Consider the following 18,956-nt stretch of genomic DNA (forward strand, 5'->3'; position numbering starts at 1 on the left):
CGTGCAAGCCTGGGCTGTGGGGCAGATTGCCTTTGGACCAGCAGGGAGAAGGGGTGATGACCACGGACGTAAGGAGCCACACCCACCTTACGGATGCATGAAGAAATGCATGCTTTCTAAAGGGTTCCTGTGTGCACTCTGCCTTTCTTATGCGGGTGACTCAGGAATGCTGTGTGCCGTGTTGGGGGAGGGCTTTGGTGGGCTAGAGTTGGGGGGCTTGCCCATTGGGAAGGAACTGAGGCAGTAGATCTGGATGGGTATGAGCGAGGGTCTTCAATAACCTGTTCCAAAGTTTAGTGGTTGGTAAGACAGAAACCTGCTACAACTGAATTCGTAAATTTATTTCTGAACAAATGATGGTGGGTAAAATTAGCAGACATCTGGAAGAGGCACATATTTCAAAGTTATTTTGGTCTGATCTATAAAGCGCACTATGAGGAATATGATTGGTAGCTGGTCTTAATAAACAGTTAGTGGGTTCTGCCTGCCTGAAATGCAAAACAGATGTATCTTTGTTCTTTTAAACTGACTTTGATGAATAAACTATATGTGACGTCAGGTCCCAGCTATTGGATGTCTGAGCCCTACTCAGAAATATTTTAGAATATAAAAAAGTTTCCATGGTCGACACTGAGAGAACAAAGTGAATTCCAGTCGCATTGCTGTTAGCATTGAAGCAGGTTCAGAAATCCAGGGAGGGCTTCGTCCAACAACCCCTTTTGGTATTTTGGGGGCATTGTTTCTCTCCGCCGCACCAAGGCACCCTCCCATCTCACAGCTGCAGGCTCTGAGTGCGTGTGGTTTTCAGCTGTCACTGCTGGGGCTTTGTAATGGGCATTATTGCTGTTTTGCTTATTTGTACAAATGTTTCCTAAAAGAGCAAAATCGGATTCTGCAGCAGTGATCCAGTATCTGGAGACTGTGTGATGTTGCCATTTCTCCCAATTTGTTTGGTTATGAATGATGCGGGGTTTTTAATCATTAGCATCTTGGCTTTGCTGGCTGTTTTTGGCAGACTGGCCCTCCAGCCAGCCCTGTGCTGTGCTCTGTGCATCAGGAAACCAGCTCACTCTGCAGGTGTTTCAGCCATAAACAAGCATCGGCCACGGGCTCCTCTTTCTTTTTACGGAAACCCTTTGGAATTTAACTTTCAGATACAAATACTTGGAGCAGTTGGCAGCGGAGGCACACGAGAAAGAACTGAGGAGCCGGAGTGCGAGCCGGGGCAGAGGTGACCTCTCCTTGGACCTGACCTCCCCGGCGGCCCCTGCCTCCCCGACGGCCCCTGCCTCCCCGACCCCTCTGCACCGCAGCCCTCCCTCTCTAGACTCACAAGAGGCTCTTGAGGGATCCTCCTCCTCTCCAGGAACACCTCAGCATCCCCAAGGTGAGTGCTGGGAGAGTGGAGGGAACACCCATGGGGTAATTCCTGTTCGGCTTCTGGGCAGTAGGGACCATTACTACATGCAAACTGGTACCAAGTGGCAACTAAGAGCGAACTCCAGGCAACTGCGCTCACACATAAACCAGTTGCTTTCAGAACCACTTCTGTTAAAGCAGAATTATGTATGAAGATTGTCAATGCATAGTCATTGAGAAGGGAGCATATTGAAATTAAGGCTTAGTTGGCCATTTCTTCCTAAATCAAAGAGTATTAACTTAGTTCTCTATAATTTGGACATTATTTATTTATTGGCTCTGCCCAATAAGGTGGCTGCTTTAAATTGTCCTGACCCCAGGAATTGTGGGTCTGTTTTAAATTAAACTGATGGAGAATAAAATGAATCAAAGCAAGAAAGAAAAAAAATGTGGACCTAGTGGAAATAGAAGTTAAACCCTGAAGCAGGAAAAAGAGAAGATAGTAGTGATTACTGGCGCGTGTGGTGTGGGTGTAGATGCTTGTGTGCAGACAGACAGGCTCTCCCTGGAGAAATTGTCTGTCATCTTAGCTTTATTTGGAGAAAAACAGTGCTGAATGCTGCAGCCTGAGAACATCAGCTGTTTCCCTGATTGCTCCGAGAACGGCGAGTCGGTTTTCTCTCACATTAACAGAGAGGATGGGTCTTGGGCACTGCTGTCTACACTGCTGAGCCTGCAGCTAGCACTATTCAGTTTGGGTGTTATGGCTTGCAGCCTGACCGAGGCTTGGCCAGCTGAAGACAGCAGAGAAGCCCAACTTTTAACTCTCCGAGAGCTGACTAAATATGGCGTAAAGTTTCAGTTCCACAAGGCAGGACTGCATGACCTCAGCAGAACTGGACGTGACAGAGCAATCTTGTCTGTCCAATTCTTCGCGGGCTCTCCAAGCCCTGGGGCTCATTCTTCAGGAGCGGGCTGGGTTCACTGCTGCCTTCCATCACGTCCAGTGCCTGCCGGTCCCCGAGCCATGGCAGATGGTCCCAGGCAGATGGCCCGGTCATAGAGGAGTAACGTCGGTCTTCAAATCCTGAGACTCAAAGAGTCAGGAAAACAGACTGTTCCCTGACTGCCCTGTGCTTTCCAGACCCTGCCTGGTATCCCTGCTCTATCTGAATTGTGGTATTTGCAGAGGCGATAGGAAAAACATTCCCCTGCGAAGTTGTGGGTCAGCACTTAATCTTGGGGCTTTGCACTCTAAGAGTTGTACCCTCTCCAGTTTACAGAAGGGTTGTCTAAACAGCCCCAAGCCTAAAGGGAATCGTCGGTCTCTGTGAATACTGTTTGTTCTCAGAACTTTTAATCTTCTTGATGTCTGTCACAGAAAGATAGGCCCTTAAGTACTTTGCCCAGCGATGGTCACTTTTGAGGCTGTTCTACCCAATTAAAAAGGCAGAATGTATATTTTCAAAGATTTTATTTATTTGAGAGAGAGCGCAGGAGCAAGGGGTGGGGCAGAGGGAGAGGGAGAAGCAGACTCCCCGCCAAGCAGGGAGCTCCAAGCAGGACTCGATCCCAGGACCATGACCTGAGCCAGAGGCAGACACTCAAACGACTGAGCCACCCAGGTGCCCAAAAAGGCAGGATATTTTAAACTTCAATAAGAACACAGGAAATACTTATTTGGGGTACATGCAGTATTCACTGGAGGGAAATTTTTTTTAATTTTAAGATATACATTTATTAATACTGTGAATCTAAGTTTTATTTTTATAAATTTATTTTTTATTCGTGTTCAATTTGCCAACATATAGAATAACACCCAGTGCTCATCCCGTCAAGTGCCCACCTCAGTGCCTGTCACCCAGTCACCCCCACCCCCCGCCCACCTCCCCTTCCACCACCCCTAGTTCGTTTCCCAGAGTTAGGAGTCTCTCATGTTCTGTCTCCCTTTCTGATATTTCCCACTCATTTTTTCTCCTTTCCCTATTTATTCCCTTTCACTATTTTGTATATTCCCCAAATGAATGAGACCATATAATGTTTGTCCTTCTCTGATTGACTTATTTCACTCAGCATAATACCCTCCAGTTCCATCCACATTGAAGCAAATGTTGGGTATTTGTCGTTTCTAATGGCTGAGTAATATTCCATTGTATACATAAACCACATCTTCTTTAGCACTGGAGGGAAATTAAGTTATTTCAGTATGCTTTCAGAAAGACCGTGTCATTTTCCTCTCCAGAGAGAGAACTCCTAGAAACTGATAGAATGTTTGAGTGAAATCACCCCACATGCATCTGAAATAGGAATTCTGGGCTTGAAATGAGATATAATTACAAATTAAGGAAATAGCACCATATGATGTTTGCTTTGTTCAAATAAAACCAGAGCAGTGGTTCTTGTGGAATCTGGAAAAGTGGTCTGTTGTACGTTAAGTAATTCTCCAAATCAATCAGAACCAGCAAAGTAACCTAATGTCTGTGTCCTGATACATCACTGAATTATACAGTTGGCAATTATAAGTGTATAAGAAGAAATGCTGTGAGAGGATTGTCTCAGAAAGGTGCTGAGACTTCCTGCTGCTTTGGAGACCTTTGCCCTCATGGCAGAAACACAAAGGTGGAATGGCAGCAGGGTTTTCCTCAGCCTAGCTTGCGATCGTTCTCTGAGACATTCTGCTAACATCCAATTAATAGTCTGTTTTTGTTTTTTTTTTTTTAAAACAGGTCCCGTTTTTAAATGCTCAAAGTAACTGTTTTGCTTGTCCCTAACATTTACCACATCTGGGAGAATAAAAAAATCTTATCACACATCCAGATGTTTGTCCTACTCCAAACACCTGGCACTATGTGGTCCAAACGTGCCCGGGGTTGACTGACTTCTTTATTCTCTCTGCTTATGGAATCATATGATGATAATCTTCACATCTCTGTAGTGCTCCACCCCTCCCTCCCAAATGCTACTATTCAACACCTGCTCGGGCGTCTGAGTAAGCAGGGGAGATGCTATTATCCATATTTGACTGAGACTCAAACGGGCAGGGGCACCATTTGCAGATCTTGTTGACACCATACTGGGGATAGAACCCATCTTTTAATGCTCAGTCCAGCCATTTATCAGGGCATCATGGCACCCCAGTATTTGTGGTGGTGTTCACATGACTGCCACACTATCCCTTTGCTTCTACCCCTTCCCCAGTATGTGCATGAACCACAGCCTGCATTTCAGAGTGATGTTTGCAAAGAAAAGGAAAAACAGGTATTTGTTACGAATCTATATATCTTAGGATTAAAGGCTATTTTATGGGGGGTTTTTAAAAATTAAAGATTCTGGAGAATTTTTACTGACAGAAGATAGGAAAACATTAAAAACTTCTTTACCTTTGCTCTTACAGAATACATTTAGAAAGAAGGGTAAATGGGGGATCCCTGGGTGGCGCAGCGGTTTAGTGCCTGCCTTTGGCCCAGGGCGCGATCCTGGAGACCCGGGATCGAATCCCACGTCGGGCTCCCGGTGCATGGAGCCTGCCTCTCTCTCTGCCTGCCTCTCTCTCTCTCTCTCTCTGTGACTATCAAATAAATAAATAAATAATTAAAAAAAAGAAAGAAGGGTAAATGTTAAAATACCAATAGCATTATGTGCCATCTAGTGAGATCTTTCAGCCAAAAACCTTCCCAGCTAAATCTGCTGTAACTTTTGTATAACTTATGCCACTATCCCCACCATCAAGTAAATGAGTGCTTGAATTATTTTTCCATCTGGCCCTCTTGTGGCTGGCTCACAGCAGATGTTTGTCCCAGTACTGCCTAGACTTAGTGGTGATGGTCTGAATATTTTTCCTCTGTGTGAAACTACCAGGCCCAAGTGAGGAACACACACACGCACGTGTTCTCATTTGCACTGTGCTGCAATTAATGGAGACGATCAGCCCCCAATTTAGGTAAACACGAAGGGCCTCTCTCTCCATTGCTTTGATTATCTCTTATTTTCATGGAACCCTGGTGGTATAGATCAGACTATCTAATAAGCTTACTTCCTTTTATTTTAAGAAACACAGATGTCTCTGGAAATAAGTTTTTCTTACTAATTAGAAAAAAAGTTGCAGTATTCTTCTTAGGATAGAATTCTTTGCTATGACTCTTGAGGAAGTTACTGAGGGAATAATCTGTGTGCCCACAAGTGAAATCATTTTAGCAAAGTAACCTATTATCCCAGTGGGTATCATATTTCCATAACCTATTTCGTGGGAACAAAATGGAGAAGCCATCCGTCTCAAAACCAGGTGTTGATGTTGGTCCCTGCAGGGTGGCCCTGTGCGGAACTGCCTTTTCTGGAGGCTAGAGCTGTGTGGCTTTCTTGCTCCTTGGCTGGTACACCTGAGTCCATCCCAAGGCTAAGAGGAGAGAAATTGCCTTAGCAGTTAGAAAGCAGCTGCTGTTGTCAAGAGTTCACAAGTGGCTTTTACCCACTAATGGAGCCCTGAAAGCATACATAATAGACTATTTTTCTTATTTTTAGTTCAGTTCTCTCCACATTGCACACAGAAATAATACTTTAGAGAGCTTTTGAAAATTTTACCACACTATATTAATTTTATGTCAGGAAAAAAATATGTTCGATGGTGGTTTTTTTCTTCCTGTACCTGGGTTCCAGAAATTTCCAAATGTCTTACTGTTGGGCCTTAGAGATATAAAATATTCCCTATATGGCCATGGCCTACTCACCAGCATTCATCTGGAGGCTTTTACAGAAATTATTGACATTCTATACTGATATTTTCTCTCACAGATCCAAGCTTTTAAAGTGCTGGTAAATAGGACTCTTCCTCTAGCTTCCTTATCCTCTCACCTGGAAACAAAATATAGACCTATAGTTATATCCTGAAATGCTCTGTTGGCTTAAATGAATAATCATTTTCACGTAGGCAGCATTCATTATCACAGCTGTTGTCATTGTTACCAGTCATTGAGCACCTTTGTCATCTTGTGTGACATGTTTTGGGTTTCCTTCAGGTGTAGACACTCTCTTAAGTTACCCAATCCACATGGCAGAAATCAGAAACATCTGGTGTCCTGTTTCCAGTTGGCACAGTAGCGATGGAATATCATCAGTCATCAGCCTAATGCATGTTGGTTCCCTTGCATAAAGCTTTTGGACACCTCTAGTCCAGTATTTCACGAATTGGCAGGAAACTAGATTCCTTGTGGTTCTGTGACTCGGGGCGGCCCCACCTCCCCACAACTCACCTGACTGCTGCTACTTGCTGACATTTGGTCAGTTAGACAGAATCTCTCAGAAGCTCTACCCAAGGCCAAGGCACTGCCTGCTACACCTGCTGTGGAACTGCTTTGAGAGACTTTGCAAAACATTGGGTTTTCCTGCCTTTTTCTCTGTCTCTAAAAATGGAAAGGAGCAAAACTTTCCCTTTTCCCTCCTATAGAAAATGACAGTTGCCTGCAGCATGTTTTCATGCATTTTGAAACATAGTCTTGAATCCTTTTGAAGTAGATCAAGTATGAGTCTTAATTTTGCTTAAGTGAAGACAAGGCACAGGATGGCTTTGGAAAAGTTGTTAAAGAATGGTATTACTTGATCGACGTGATCCCTTCATAAGTAGTAGTTAGGTATCAAAAAAACTCTGAGGGGTCTAAGACTTTACCAACTTATAAGTTAATAAGTTATCCTGCCACAAATTTGTGGATGGAGGCACAAAACATGAAACTTCAAGGTCAGAGACAATGGACTTTACTACTTGTAGCAATAGTGGTAGCCAGAGTATCAGCGCTTGTGCCATTTCTCCAAGCCTCAGTTCCTATGAGTTGATGTGGATAACCTTAAATGATGGCTGCACACACAGAGAGGAACCTTGAGCTTAGGGACCCCAAATCTTTTATAGTGGACAGGAAACATGTCTTCCCTTTGTCCCAGGGGGAGACATTATCTTTATCACATAGAGCTATAAACCAGCCAATCCTTGCTCCAGAGGGGAGACACCATCTCTGTCTTCCAAGGCTATTGGCTATGCACACATCCTTAGAAAGATATCCCAGAACCAAGACTCTTAGTACTTCTATTTGTAAGACTCCAGAAACATGAGAGACTCATGGAGAATTGTTTCCAGGCTTTGGATTGTAATGTTTTGTTTTGTTTTGTTTTTATATAAATTTATTTTTTATTGGTGTTCAATTTGCCAACATATAGAGTAACACCCAGTGCTCATCCCGTCAAGTGCCCACCTCAGTGCCCGTTACCCAGTCACCCCCAGCCCTGCCCACCTCCCCTTCCACCACCCCTAGTTTGTTTCCCAGAGTTAGTAGTCTTTCATGTTCTGTCTCCCTTTCTGATATTTCCTACTATTTTTTTCTCCTTTCCCCTTTATTCCCTTTCACTATTTTTTATATTCCCCAAATGAATGAAACCATATAATGTTTGTCCTTCTCCAACTGACTTATTTCACTCAGCATAATACCCTCCAGTTCCATCCACGTCGAAGCAAATGGTGGGTATTTGTCGTTTCTAATGGCTAAGTAATATTCCATTGTATACATAAACCATGGATTGTGATGTTTTTTAACCAACATTTACAAATTTGCATCTTAAAATCTGTTTAATGGAAACAAAGTATTCCACTTCAGGAGTTCTTAACAAAAAGAGCATTCGGAGTTGCAAGACCCAGTTTCATGCAGGCACTCTGGGGTGAATGAGCTTGTCTCCATCTGGACGTGCTAATGGGGAATCTGGAAAGACATCAGTGCCTTTCATCCCAGGTGGGAGCCTGGGATAAATGCTCCCAGGAACAATCAGGAGGCCTTCACAGGTAGGGACACTGAGCATTCTTCAGGCAGTGTGGTACTTTGAATTTCCAGAGCTATTGACTAAGAACTGAGATTTCTCAAAGACGAATAACTACCTGGTTCCTTGTAGCATTCTTAACTGTGGTCAGGACCTTGATCACCACTCTGACACTCCACTTTTCCCTCCAGCACCCCTGCCCTCATCTCTACCACCCCTGCCTTTCCCCTACTCACTCCAATAAGGCATTTGTGCAAAATGATACACCATTTGCCATGTGGCAGGATAATCACAAATTAGCTTTCCAGTCCCTAAAAGTATGCTTTTCAAGAGAACTCTTGGGGTCAGTGACCCTACAGTGCATCTTACTTGCCTCTGAACATGGCAGGAATCTTTAGAGCCTTCTGAAGCTGGAACATCCTCTGAGAAAGCTGTCTCTGCCAGATACATTTGGAAGTTCCAGACGATTATCCATCAGTTCTTGGTCCCTAGTCTAGATACTCTCCAGACTCAGAATGTTATTTGGCTTTCTTATCTTCTGCATTTCTCATCACTGTTTTCTCATCATTTATCTCAGTCTTTCTCATCATTCTGTTTTAGTCTTTTTACTGACACTTCTCCTGCCTTCCTTCTAAGTATTGGGTTCTCCAAAGACTCCTTTCCCAGCAACTCCTGTTTTTATGCCTAACTTCTGGCTGTTTTCTCATATCCTCAGCTGTGATTTTTAACTATCTTCCATGTGATGGAAACCGCCAGGTCTGCATCACCAGCCTTGGCCTTCTTAAGCTCAGGACATGTATATCCAGCCTTCTTAGACATCAGCATTGAATGCTCCTCAGACATGTCACACTCAACAGGTGCCAGTCAGGGGCATTTGGATGGGCGATTTACCCATCTCTCACCTGTAAACTCCCTACTCCCTAAACCTGTTCCTTCCTTCCAGTCCTCATTTGGTTTAGACCATCTCTCTTGGCCTAGTCATTTAAGCTGGAAGCATGCGTATAATTTTTGACTCCTCCCTCAATACTCACACCTGCATGCAATCACCAAGTGTTTATGTGCTCCTTTCTCTCAATTCAGCCCTCTTTCCTATCTCCTCATCAACAATGCCTTGGTCCTCGTCTTAACTAACTCTCATTTATGGGAGAGAGAGAGTGAAAAAGAGAGAGCGCAGGCCAGGAGGAGGACCAGAGGGAGAGGAAGAAGCAGACCCCCCATTGAGCAGGGAGCCTAATGTGGAGCTCAATCACAGGACCCTAGGATCAGGACCTGAGCCGAAGGCAAACACGTAACCAACTGAGTCACTCAGATACCTCCATTTCAATAACTTCTAATAGATCTCATATCTTTGAGGTTCTTATTAGCAATCCAACCAAAAAGAAAATCAGGATTTTTTTTTAAACAGCTCTAGTGGCTCTCCATTACCTATACCATAAAGTTAAGACCTTACATGGCACTTAGACTTTGGTTATCCAGTCTCTACAACCAGTCTTTGACCTCTACAACCACTCCTACATGTTACATTCCATCAGCACCAAACCACTGTCACTACCTGAAAGGTGCTATCTTCTTTCACATGTGCTTCTATGCTTGAGAGCCCTCTTCCACGGGGTGCCCACTGGGCTCTTAGCCATCTAGTTGAAGCATCTTCTCTAAAGTCTCCTTTGATTCCTCTCATATGATTCCCTTACATCTTGCACATACCAGGGATACAGGGCTTATCTCACTGTATATGCAATAAGTGCTCCCTCTTCCTGATCCATGTGTTCCCCAGAGGAGAGCCCATGCCTGCACTCAACTTTGTTACCTCCCAATGCTTGGAGCAGAATAAACATTCAGTAAATGTTTTATGAACTAGGGAATGAACGAATAGGATGAAAAAAGAAAACACTCAACTCTATATAGACAGCTATTTCCCCTATATCCAGAAATTATTACATGGGTCATGATGAAGGAACATATTTGACAATATAGACCACTCTATATAAAGACTGAAGAAAGGACGGTGCATTAATATAGAAAGGAAAATTTCACAGAGAACTTACATGTGGGCCATTTCCTTCTGAGGATCTAACTCTAAAGGATGCAGAACATTCAGAGGATGATTCTTGATAAATTGATAAAGATATTTATTCAACCACCTATTAAAATACCCCTTATATTAAGTGGATCTTTATCTTTTTATGAATAAATTTGCTAACAAGGTCAAATAAACTAAGTTACTGACTCAGCAGATTAGTGATTAGATATAATTGAAGAAGAGTTAACTGTTTGGGGTGAGATTTTAGAAGTGAGATTTCTAGTTGTACCCCAATTGTAGTCCAGCTGGTTCTGCTTAGGCTTGGTCAGATTCTACTGGCAGGAAGAGCTAATACCTCCTTTAGATAATAGTTGCTTTGATCTCATAATATCTCTTGACTAGACCGCTTTATCCTGAAAAAATATTTTGGGGAAGATATTTTTTCACATCTGACTTTCTTATGCCTAACACAGTGCCTGGTACATCAGAGGTACCGATAAAGATTGATGGAGTGAGTATAGCTGCTAATTACATTAGAACATCTATTTAAAAGTAACTGCATCATGCTAAGCCTGAACAAGTGAGTTAATCAAAAAACTCAAGTTTAATCAATTTATTTGCTAGCTGTTATGACTCAGGACTATCCATTTTAGTGCTAGTATATCCTTTCCAAAATAGCTATTTTGTTTTGATGTCATTAATGTTCTGTCTGGGACTTGACAAGAACTAGAAGTGCTCTTGAAATGCATTGTCAGTTTGGAATCAGACAATGTCTTCATCCTTGAGGAAAGGCTGTCTTCCTACTTGCTCTTGTAAGAAAATGAGCATGTAGTTAATCTAGGAGCTCCACCAGCTCTCACTGGGCATTCAAAGACAAAAGAATACTGGAACTGATCCTATTTGACATTGTTTGAGCCAGGACAAGATCTGTCTAATCTGATTTTAGAAGAATTTAAACAAACTCAAAAGAAGTCTTCATATCCAAGGATTGATGTTTGGGATCATATGGTTTGAGTTCAAAATAATGATAAAGCAGTGACATAAAACAGAATAATGATACATGATAAAATAATCTTAAATTGTTTTTTCTTTTTTTTCAATTTCTGTTTATAATGTGAAATAGAATCTATCCACTGACTGATATTTGCAAGAACTGGACCTGAAACTAGATACATATTTTTTGTCTAATATGATAGTACAGTGGAATTACATCCTGTATATGTTGAACCAAGTGTACTCAGTCAGAGGCATAATCCAAGAGGCAAAGGTTGAGGAAGTGAAAATGACCATTTGAGTAGTGTTTGTAATCCTGCCCAACATCCAGCTCAGGTGTGGGTTTCCATGTGAGCATGACAAGGGCCACGGATGTGTATTTATCTTGAGTCATTCCTGACTCTCATGTGCCTTTTCTAGTGTGAACAACACACTGCATCAAGTATGATTTTATAGTATAAGGATTTGTGTTTCCTGGTAACATGGCTCACCACTATAAGCCCAGTACTTCTTATGGCATTCCATTGAAGCTAAATGAGCACTTTGATTGTTGGTACTATGAGGGTTGATATGGTATTTATAAAGTGGCATTTTCCAAAAGGCCTTCTGAAGGTAATTTTGGTCTTACAGGGTTTTCATCTTAAGAAGTGGCTTAGGCTGAGCCTGTTTGGAAAAATCTAACTCTAAATTTTGAGAATAAAACTGGGGTAGATTTTGAAGACAGATGAATTCACGAGACTGAAGGATCAATATTTTGCACTTGATGAAGTGGGTTTTTTTTGTTTGTGTAAAGCTGAGTTTGTTTGGTAGGCTAAGTTTGAGTCCATCGTAATGAAACTATTCCTTAGGGTAGTGATTCTCAACACAGGATGATCCCTGCTGCCTCCCCCACTCCCTCTTCCAAGAGACATTTGGCAGTGTCTGGAGGTATTTTTAGTTGTCACAACTGAGGAGGAGATACTATTGGCCTATACTGGGTAGAGGCCAGGAATGCTGCTAAACACCCTACAGTGCAGAGGATAGCCCTCCCATAACCGAGTTATCCAACCCCAAATAGCCATGGTATTAAGGCCAAGAAATCCTGCTCTAGAGTGAATCTGAGTGAACAGTTTAGCATGAACTGGCCCAACACCAAAGGCAAAGTCTAAAGAATTTTCAAAGTTGTGAGCTTTTTCTCTTGGGACCTTTTTCACATTTATATGATTAAACCACAATTTTAAAGTTGATGGTGTTAGTTATTAGCTCTGAACTGGGGAGGTCCCTGGAATGTACATGATTTGGAGCAACTATTATAGAATTGGCTGGCCCAGCCCTTGGTTTCATAGACCTGCCAGAAAGCCAAGTCCTGGCAGAGTCATCAAGATACCCTCACAGATTGAAATCAATTGAAGCCACCCAAAGACTTATTAAGTTCAGATCTTTCTACCAGCAATTTATCTCTACAAAGAAAAGTTACATGACAGGAGATTCCAATTGGACACTCTGGACTCCGTTGTCAGGGACATGTATGAAAGGAGACCTGGAACATTCATGCATACTGTATGTTGTATTTGTTTTTTTAGGAATGATTATATACCTTTCCTTTACAGCGTAAGTCACCCACCTCACAGTGTAATATCCTGATTGGTAGCCTCAGTTTTTCAGTTATTCCTGTTGGGGTTCAGATCCCAGATCTGCTTGTTGGTGAGCTGGGAAGGAGATGGGCATGCTCAGAGGGTGTCTGAGAGCAGCCAGTGAAGGCACAGCTCACAGAGGTGTGGATGAGGTCATGGGACCATCCGGTGGAGAAGCCCCCAGAGACTAGGAGCAGTAGGAGACCATTAACACTGCTCCCACTTCCAGGCCTGGAGGAACTCAGTCAGTTCCTGGGACACGGTGAGAGCTGTCCCCTCAGGAAGGAGCACGCAGGACAGAAACGGTGGACTGACAACCTCTGCTGAACTGAGGCCCCACGTGCAGAGAGTAGAGGCATAAATACTCCAGCGTCTCCTTCCTCTTGCTCATGCCTCTACCTCCCTGTTAAAGTGAGAAGCAGCCAGCCTCCCAGGACACAGAGCAGAACAGAGAATGGGTCTGGAGGAGCAGCCATGAGCACCCAGCCCACTGTGTAGCCCTGGACCAGTTGCTTAACCTCTCTGGACATGTGTCCTCGTTTCTCACGCTAATCTTCATACTGCTGGTGTGAGGACTACACAGAGTGATGTGCATGTGGTTTCTGGGAAGTGCCAGAGTGGAGAAGGCACTTGGTACCTAGTACGCAGGGCCTGACATCTAAGGAGATTTTCTTTTCTTTTTTCTTTTTTAAAAAAGATTTTATTTATTTATTCATGAGAGAGAGAGAGAGAGAGAGAGAGAGAGAGAGGCAGAGAGACAGGCAGAGGGAGAAGCAGGCGCCATGCAGGGAGCCCAACATGGGACTTGATCCCGGGTCTCCAGGATTAGGCCCTAGGCTGAAGGCGGCGCTAAACTGCTGAGCCACCCGGGCTCCCCTGAGGAGATTTCAAGACCAGATGAGGAGTTGGTGCTGGGCTTTTGGAGGGACAAAGAGAAGTACGTCCTGTGAGCCGTCATCTGCCCTGGTTGAATTCCTCAGGGCCTGCTCGCTCTCTCTCTCCCACTTTTGTGATCTGCGAGAAGTCCCGGCATCTAACCTGGCACCCTGTTATATTCTCCCAACAAAAGCAGTGGAGTGTTCCCTCTTTCCCTGTGGTTCTCATGTTGGTGGGTTCCCGTCCTGCTCCCATGCCCAGCCTCTCTCTCCTGTAACGTCTGTTGTCTTTGGGTAGAGGATTCCCTTCAGTGGCCATGTTGGGGCTACAGGTCCATCCCCAGGATGGCGATAACCGGGTTCCTTGTCACTTCTTTCTGAATATACCATGGACCTCTTTCTTTCAATGATTTCTTCCACATTACACAAATTATCCACTCCTATATCCCTTTATGCAGTTTAATTGCGATTTTTTTCCTCCTTTCCGCACTCCAACCTTAAATTTTAGTTTAAAGCCCTTTGAATCAGGTCAGCACAGGTTCTGGCCAAATACATTTTTCTGGCATTTGCTAAGTGCATTCTGACAATACCAGGATCCCATCAGTTCGCTCGCTTGGGATGTGGGCCAGGAGGACGGGTCCCTGTTTGGGGTGCCTTTTATGTTGCCAGGCATATCTTGCCATGTCCTCCCTCCCCTTCCATACTCGTGCTGTGGGGAGAAGGACTACCTGGCCCCTGGCCCAGGAACTTCTCGCAACGCCTCTCCTCTTTGGCCCAGCCCCAGAGATGCGGCAGATCTTCACGTCCTTTCTCTGTCCAAGGTGATGAGAGGACATGACTGGTGATGGAAAAGTTGGGAGGGAGGAGCGCCCTGGCAGCTGTTGACTTGCAAGGTTAGTTTATTACAGTCACTTCTGACCTTGCTTCAAAGGCAGGGCTCAGGGTCCTTACAGGCACGTGCTTGGGAAGGCGTACCCTGCCCCTTCCTGCCCAGCACCATGACCTGGGCCTCCCCTGTTCCTTCCTGGCCCTGCTTTCTGGGGGCAGTATGACAGGCATCCGCCTAGAGGGGTTGTGTGGATTTGGTAGACCATTCATGTGAGGTGTGCTTAGTTGCAGTGCTCAGGAGATAGCACCCCACGCTCCCATCAAAGCTGACACACTACCTTCCCCAGAGGCTCTCTGGGGTGCGGACCAGCTTCCCATTGGCACCATGATTTGATTCATCATTGTCTGTTGAGCTCCAGTGTCTGGCATTTGCCTCTACCTCTTCAGTCTCTGTCTGCAAACTTTGCTTCTTGGGCTCTCTGTTCCACACTACCGAAGAGCTTCATCCATAGCTCCAGACACGTGGCAGCTATCCCAGTGGGAAGTGTTGTTTGCCTGTCTCTACCTACAGCAGCCATCACTGCCCTTAGCATGACGTCCCAAGTCCTTGCACCCATTGCCAAAGCCCAAACACCAGGGACCTTTCATTCCTCTGTCATGCCCTGTGCTCTCCTGTCTCTGCACACATTCTTCCCTCTGCCCAGAACATTCTTGTGTCCACTCTTCTACCTTTTAACTCACTTTCTTCCTGGACACCCTGCTTAAATGTCATTTTGGCATAGTAACTAATGTGGGGGGGAGGGCGAAGTCCCTAGCCATGCCCTCGAACCCCACCCCCAGGGCACCATGCTTTTGCTTTTAGAACACTGCCATGTGTATAGATCTGTATAGATCTGTTTAATTGCGTCTGGGTGAGCCAAGGGGCTGGAATTTCCATGTTCATTGGTGGTGAGGTTCCCCCACCTTTGCTATGCAGAGGCCATGGCCAGGCATGTTGGTTCTCTTTGCTCCTCTGTAATCCCTGTGATGACAAGCCCTGGGTCTGTCTCTTGTGTCACTCATGTATCACTGTGTCTTTCACCACCAACACCATTGTTGGGCCAGAGAAATGCTCAGTAATTCAGGGATTGGCTATAGTGGGAAGTTGTGAACAGTTTCCACTCTATAATGCTGATAAATGCCTTTGTTCTCTTTGGGTTGCTCCTGAAGGCTAGTATGATATGGTTCCTCCTGCTCCTGTGCACTCCCTGAGGGTAGATGATACTTTCTCCCCTGTCTGCCCCGAGTGGGGCAGCCTGGCATGGGGCAGTGATACAAGGAGTGGGGGTGGGGGTGTGGGTATGTGTGGAGTGGGTGTTGACAAGAGATGTCTTGATGAAAGAGAACAGGAAAGGGGGGGTAGAAATATTCTGGAGTTCAGGGTACAGTCTCAGAGGGCTTTCTGGGTGTCAGCAAAGACTCTGCACAGATGTTGGCTCAGTACCATGCTGGGGGCTCATGGACATGAGAGGAAGGTGAGGTCTCAGCTTTTAGGGACCTTTTGCCCTTGTCATTTATATGTTGGATTAATGCAGCTGCAGAAGGGCTCTGCCGTGGGTCCCAGCTGCTCCTTCCAGGGACCCCTCCCCCCACCCCACCGCATCACTTGTTATCCAGTGCCCTCTTTTGGGTGCCCAGCCACATATCACTGTGATCCCCACTGATGGGTTTTTATGTCCTGTTTCCCTAGCCAAAGACTGAGCCCTCTGAAAGCTGATATGCTATGTCAGTGACAAGTATGCTGCCTGGCGTGTGCAGTACCAGTGTTATCAGGAAGCAGCCATGTGTGTTTGCGCTTACAGTCACTCTCTATCTTTGATGGCTTCGCTTGACTATAATTTGTGTGAATATTATTTGTTCATCATTAAGACCACCTTACATGCTGCAGATTTGCCATCAGGGCTGTGATGCTGAGTCTGCATGGTAGTCAGGAGGCAGTTTTGGAGATGGCTGCCTCTCCAGCAGCAATGACAAAGAGCAACCACCCGGTAGTCGGATCACACATAGAAATATCTCCACAAAGTGAGGGCCCTAGCATTTGAGGATGAAATCATTTAGGGTTTCAGCCACAAGAATGTGTGGCTCTCTAGCATGTGCATGGCCATCAGCATACCTGTCCAGACCACCAGGGCTAATCAGGGGCCAGTGTCATTGCTTCCGTGGAAGGAAACATGGTGGAGTGCACGTGGGCTGAAGTCATACTGCCACCAAATCATGGGTCTTTCCTACTTTGTATGCCCACTGTCCTGGGGATGGAGAGTAGACACAGGCTCATGACAGCCCACTGCACCCCTCTCCCTGTCAGTGATAAAGCCACATGGAGGCACCCTAGCCAGTTTTCACCATATGCTCACCAATTAAAACTCAAATGTGTGCCACATGCTAGACTGTTGGAAACACATTTTCGTTTTGATGTGGCTATTCTGAAATAAATGTGTGCAAGGACATATGCCTTCTGTCAACCAAAGGATGACAGTGCTATTGGTAACGTGGTGCTTATGCCATGCTCGTAAACCAAAGGATGTTTGTATCTCCTTGCTAAATGTTTTATTATCAGATGAAAAAGAAATCACCATAAAAATTCCTTTAATACCAAAGGGGATTTTTCTCAAGGATGTATTGTTCTTTCACTGTACTCAGCTCTGTCTCTGCTTTTGAGGAAAAGTGTCTGACAAGCCCATTCTTAGGTATATGGGTTCATGATTGTATGTCCTTTGGTTTCTTCCTACTACTGCCAGACAGCACATCTCTGCCTGGAAACTTTGTCCTCACATCACCAGTTCTTGGGGGACCCCCAGCAGGGGTCTTTGCTGGACACAGGGTCTTTGCTGCCCCAGCCTACCTTCCCCTAGTCTCCCAGGGCAGCAGGTTCCCATATCAGGCTAGAAGATATACAACCTATCATGAAGCCATGGGCAGGCAGAAGGGAGAGGCTCTCTGACCTCTATACCCCATTCCTATCCAAAGGGCATGAGAGACTCTCCTGGAGGAGTCATTCTGTCCTTTGGTGGTTGGAAATTACCCAAGGACATAAGGAGAGGCTGACATGTCACCTCCTTCAAATCCCTCTTTCTCAGAGGAAAGCAGCCTGAGAGTAGATGAGGGTCGGGGATACTGGACCCAATAATTCTGGGCAGAACAGCTTCTGGCTGGGAAGCTGAGGGAAGCTGAGGGTAGCTGAGCTCCCTGCCCAGTGAGGCCTGAGCTTTCCTCTCCCATAGTAATGGCACTGCCAGCCCTGCTGGCCTGTTCTGTATATTCCCTTGCTAGCTGTCCCCACTCACCTGAGCCAGCAGGTTGCCTCCACAGAGGGAGCTCCCTGGTCCAGTTGTTCTCCTGAGGTCTGGGCAGATCTCTTACAGCCCCTGCCCCATGCAGATGCTGCTGCAATTCTGTATTTGAGTAGCCTATGCCTAGGGCTTAAGCACACACGCTTGGGACTCAAAAATGTGACTTTGCCCAGCCCCGAGGATCACACTCTCAGGAGTGACCTGTCTCCCTTTAGCCTTCACACAAGACATTTGGCTCAGAACTTTCTGTATCCTCAATCATTTTGCTACCCATATACAGTGCAGAGCTGAGAATTTTGCTCAGTAAAACCATGCAAAGCCATCCTATGCCATTTCCTGTTCCCTAGGGGATGGATGTCACACTTGGGAGTGTGAGCATTTTACCTTGCTACAAGCATCAAATCTCCAGCCTCGATAGGTTTACAAATAGTTCTATGCCCATGAGTGATTCTCCTGAACAACTCTCAAAATTATGGACTAATCAAATTATGAGCAAACCTAATTTAAGCAAAGGGCAACAGTCCTCATTGGTTTAGCTCCTGATAAAACTTAGCGATGCTACTGGTACATAACAAATTACCACAAACTGTGATTCAAAATAGACCCATTTATCGCCTCACAGATTCCATGGGTCAGAAGTTCAGCATTATTCAACTGGATTCTTAGCCCTGGGTACCAGGAGGCCACCCTCAAGGCTGTGACTGGCCTGTCTCTTACCCGGAGGCCCTGGGAAGAATCCACCTCAGGTTCATTTAGGTTGTTGGCAGAAGTCAGTTTCTTGTGCTCACAGGCTCAAAGTCCCTGTTCTGTGTTTTATGTTGGCCAGGAATTGCTCTCAGCTTCTAGAGGCCACTCGCATTCCTTGTCTGTCACATGACCCCTCTATCTTTAAAGCCACATGCTTCTAATCTCTCTTTCTTTTTTACTGCCAATCAGGAAACACTGTGCTTTTAAAAAGTCTCACCGGATTGTTTCAGGCCCCCCTAGATAATCTCCACATCCTAGAGTCAAGTGATTTGAGACTGTTCCAGCAGCTGCACGATCCCTTCCCAGTGCCTAGATGAGTGTTCAACTGAATAACCAGGGGATGGGAATCCTGGGGCCATCTTTAGGATTCTGCCCACAACAAATAGCAAAGGGATGTCAA

At 45.1% G+C, this 18,956-nt stretch overlaps 1 protein-coding gene across 13 annotated transcripts in view; it reads left to right on the top strand.

The window, feature by feature from the left end:
- FHOD3 (formin homology 2 domain containing 3) overlaps positions 1–18,956 on the top strand; it is a 462,694-nt gene that overhangs the window by 376,766 nt on the left and 66,972 nt on the right. For all 13 annotated transcript variants that reach the window (XM_041743118.1, XM_041743137.1, XM_041743156.1 and 10 more), the window contains one exon: positions 1,155–1,387. In XM_041743118.1, coding sequence (XP_041599052.1) covers positions 1,155–1,387 — 233 coding nt within the window. The remainder of the gene's footprint in view (positions 1–1,154; positions 1,388–18,956) is intronic.

The sequence above is a fragment of the Vulpes lagopus genome, chromosome 1 (genome assembly GCF_018345385.1).
Source record: "Vulpes lagopus strain Blue_001 chromosome 1, ASM1834538v1, whole genome shotgun sequence".
Classification (NCBI taxonomy): Eukaryota; Metazoa; Chordata; class Mammalia; order Carnivora; family Canidae; genus Vulpes; species Vulpes lagopus.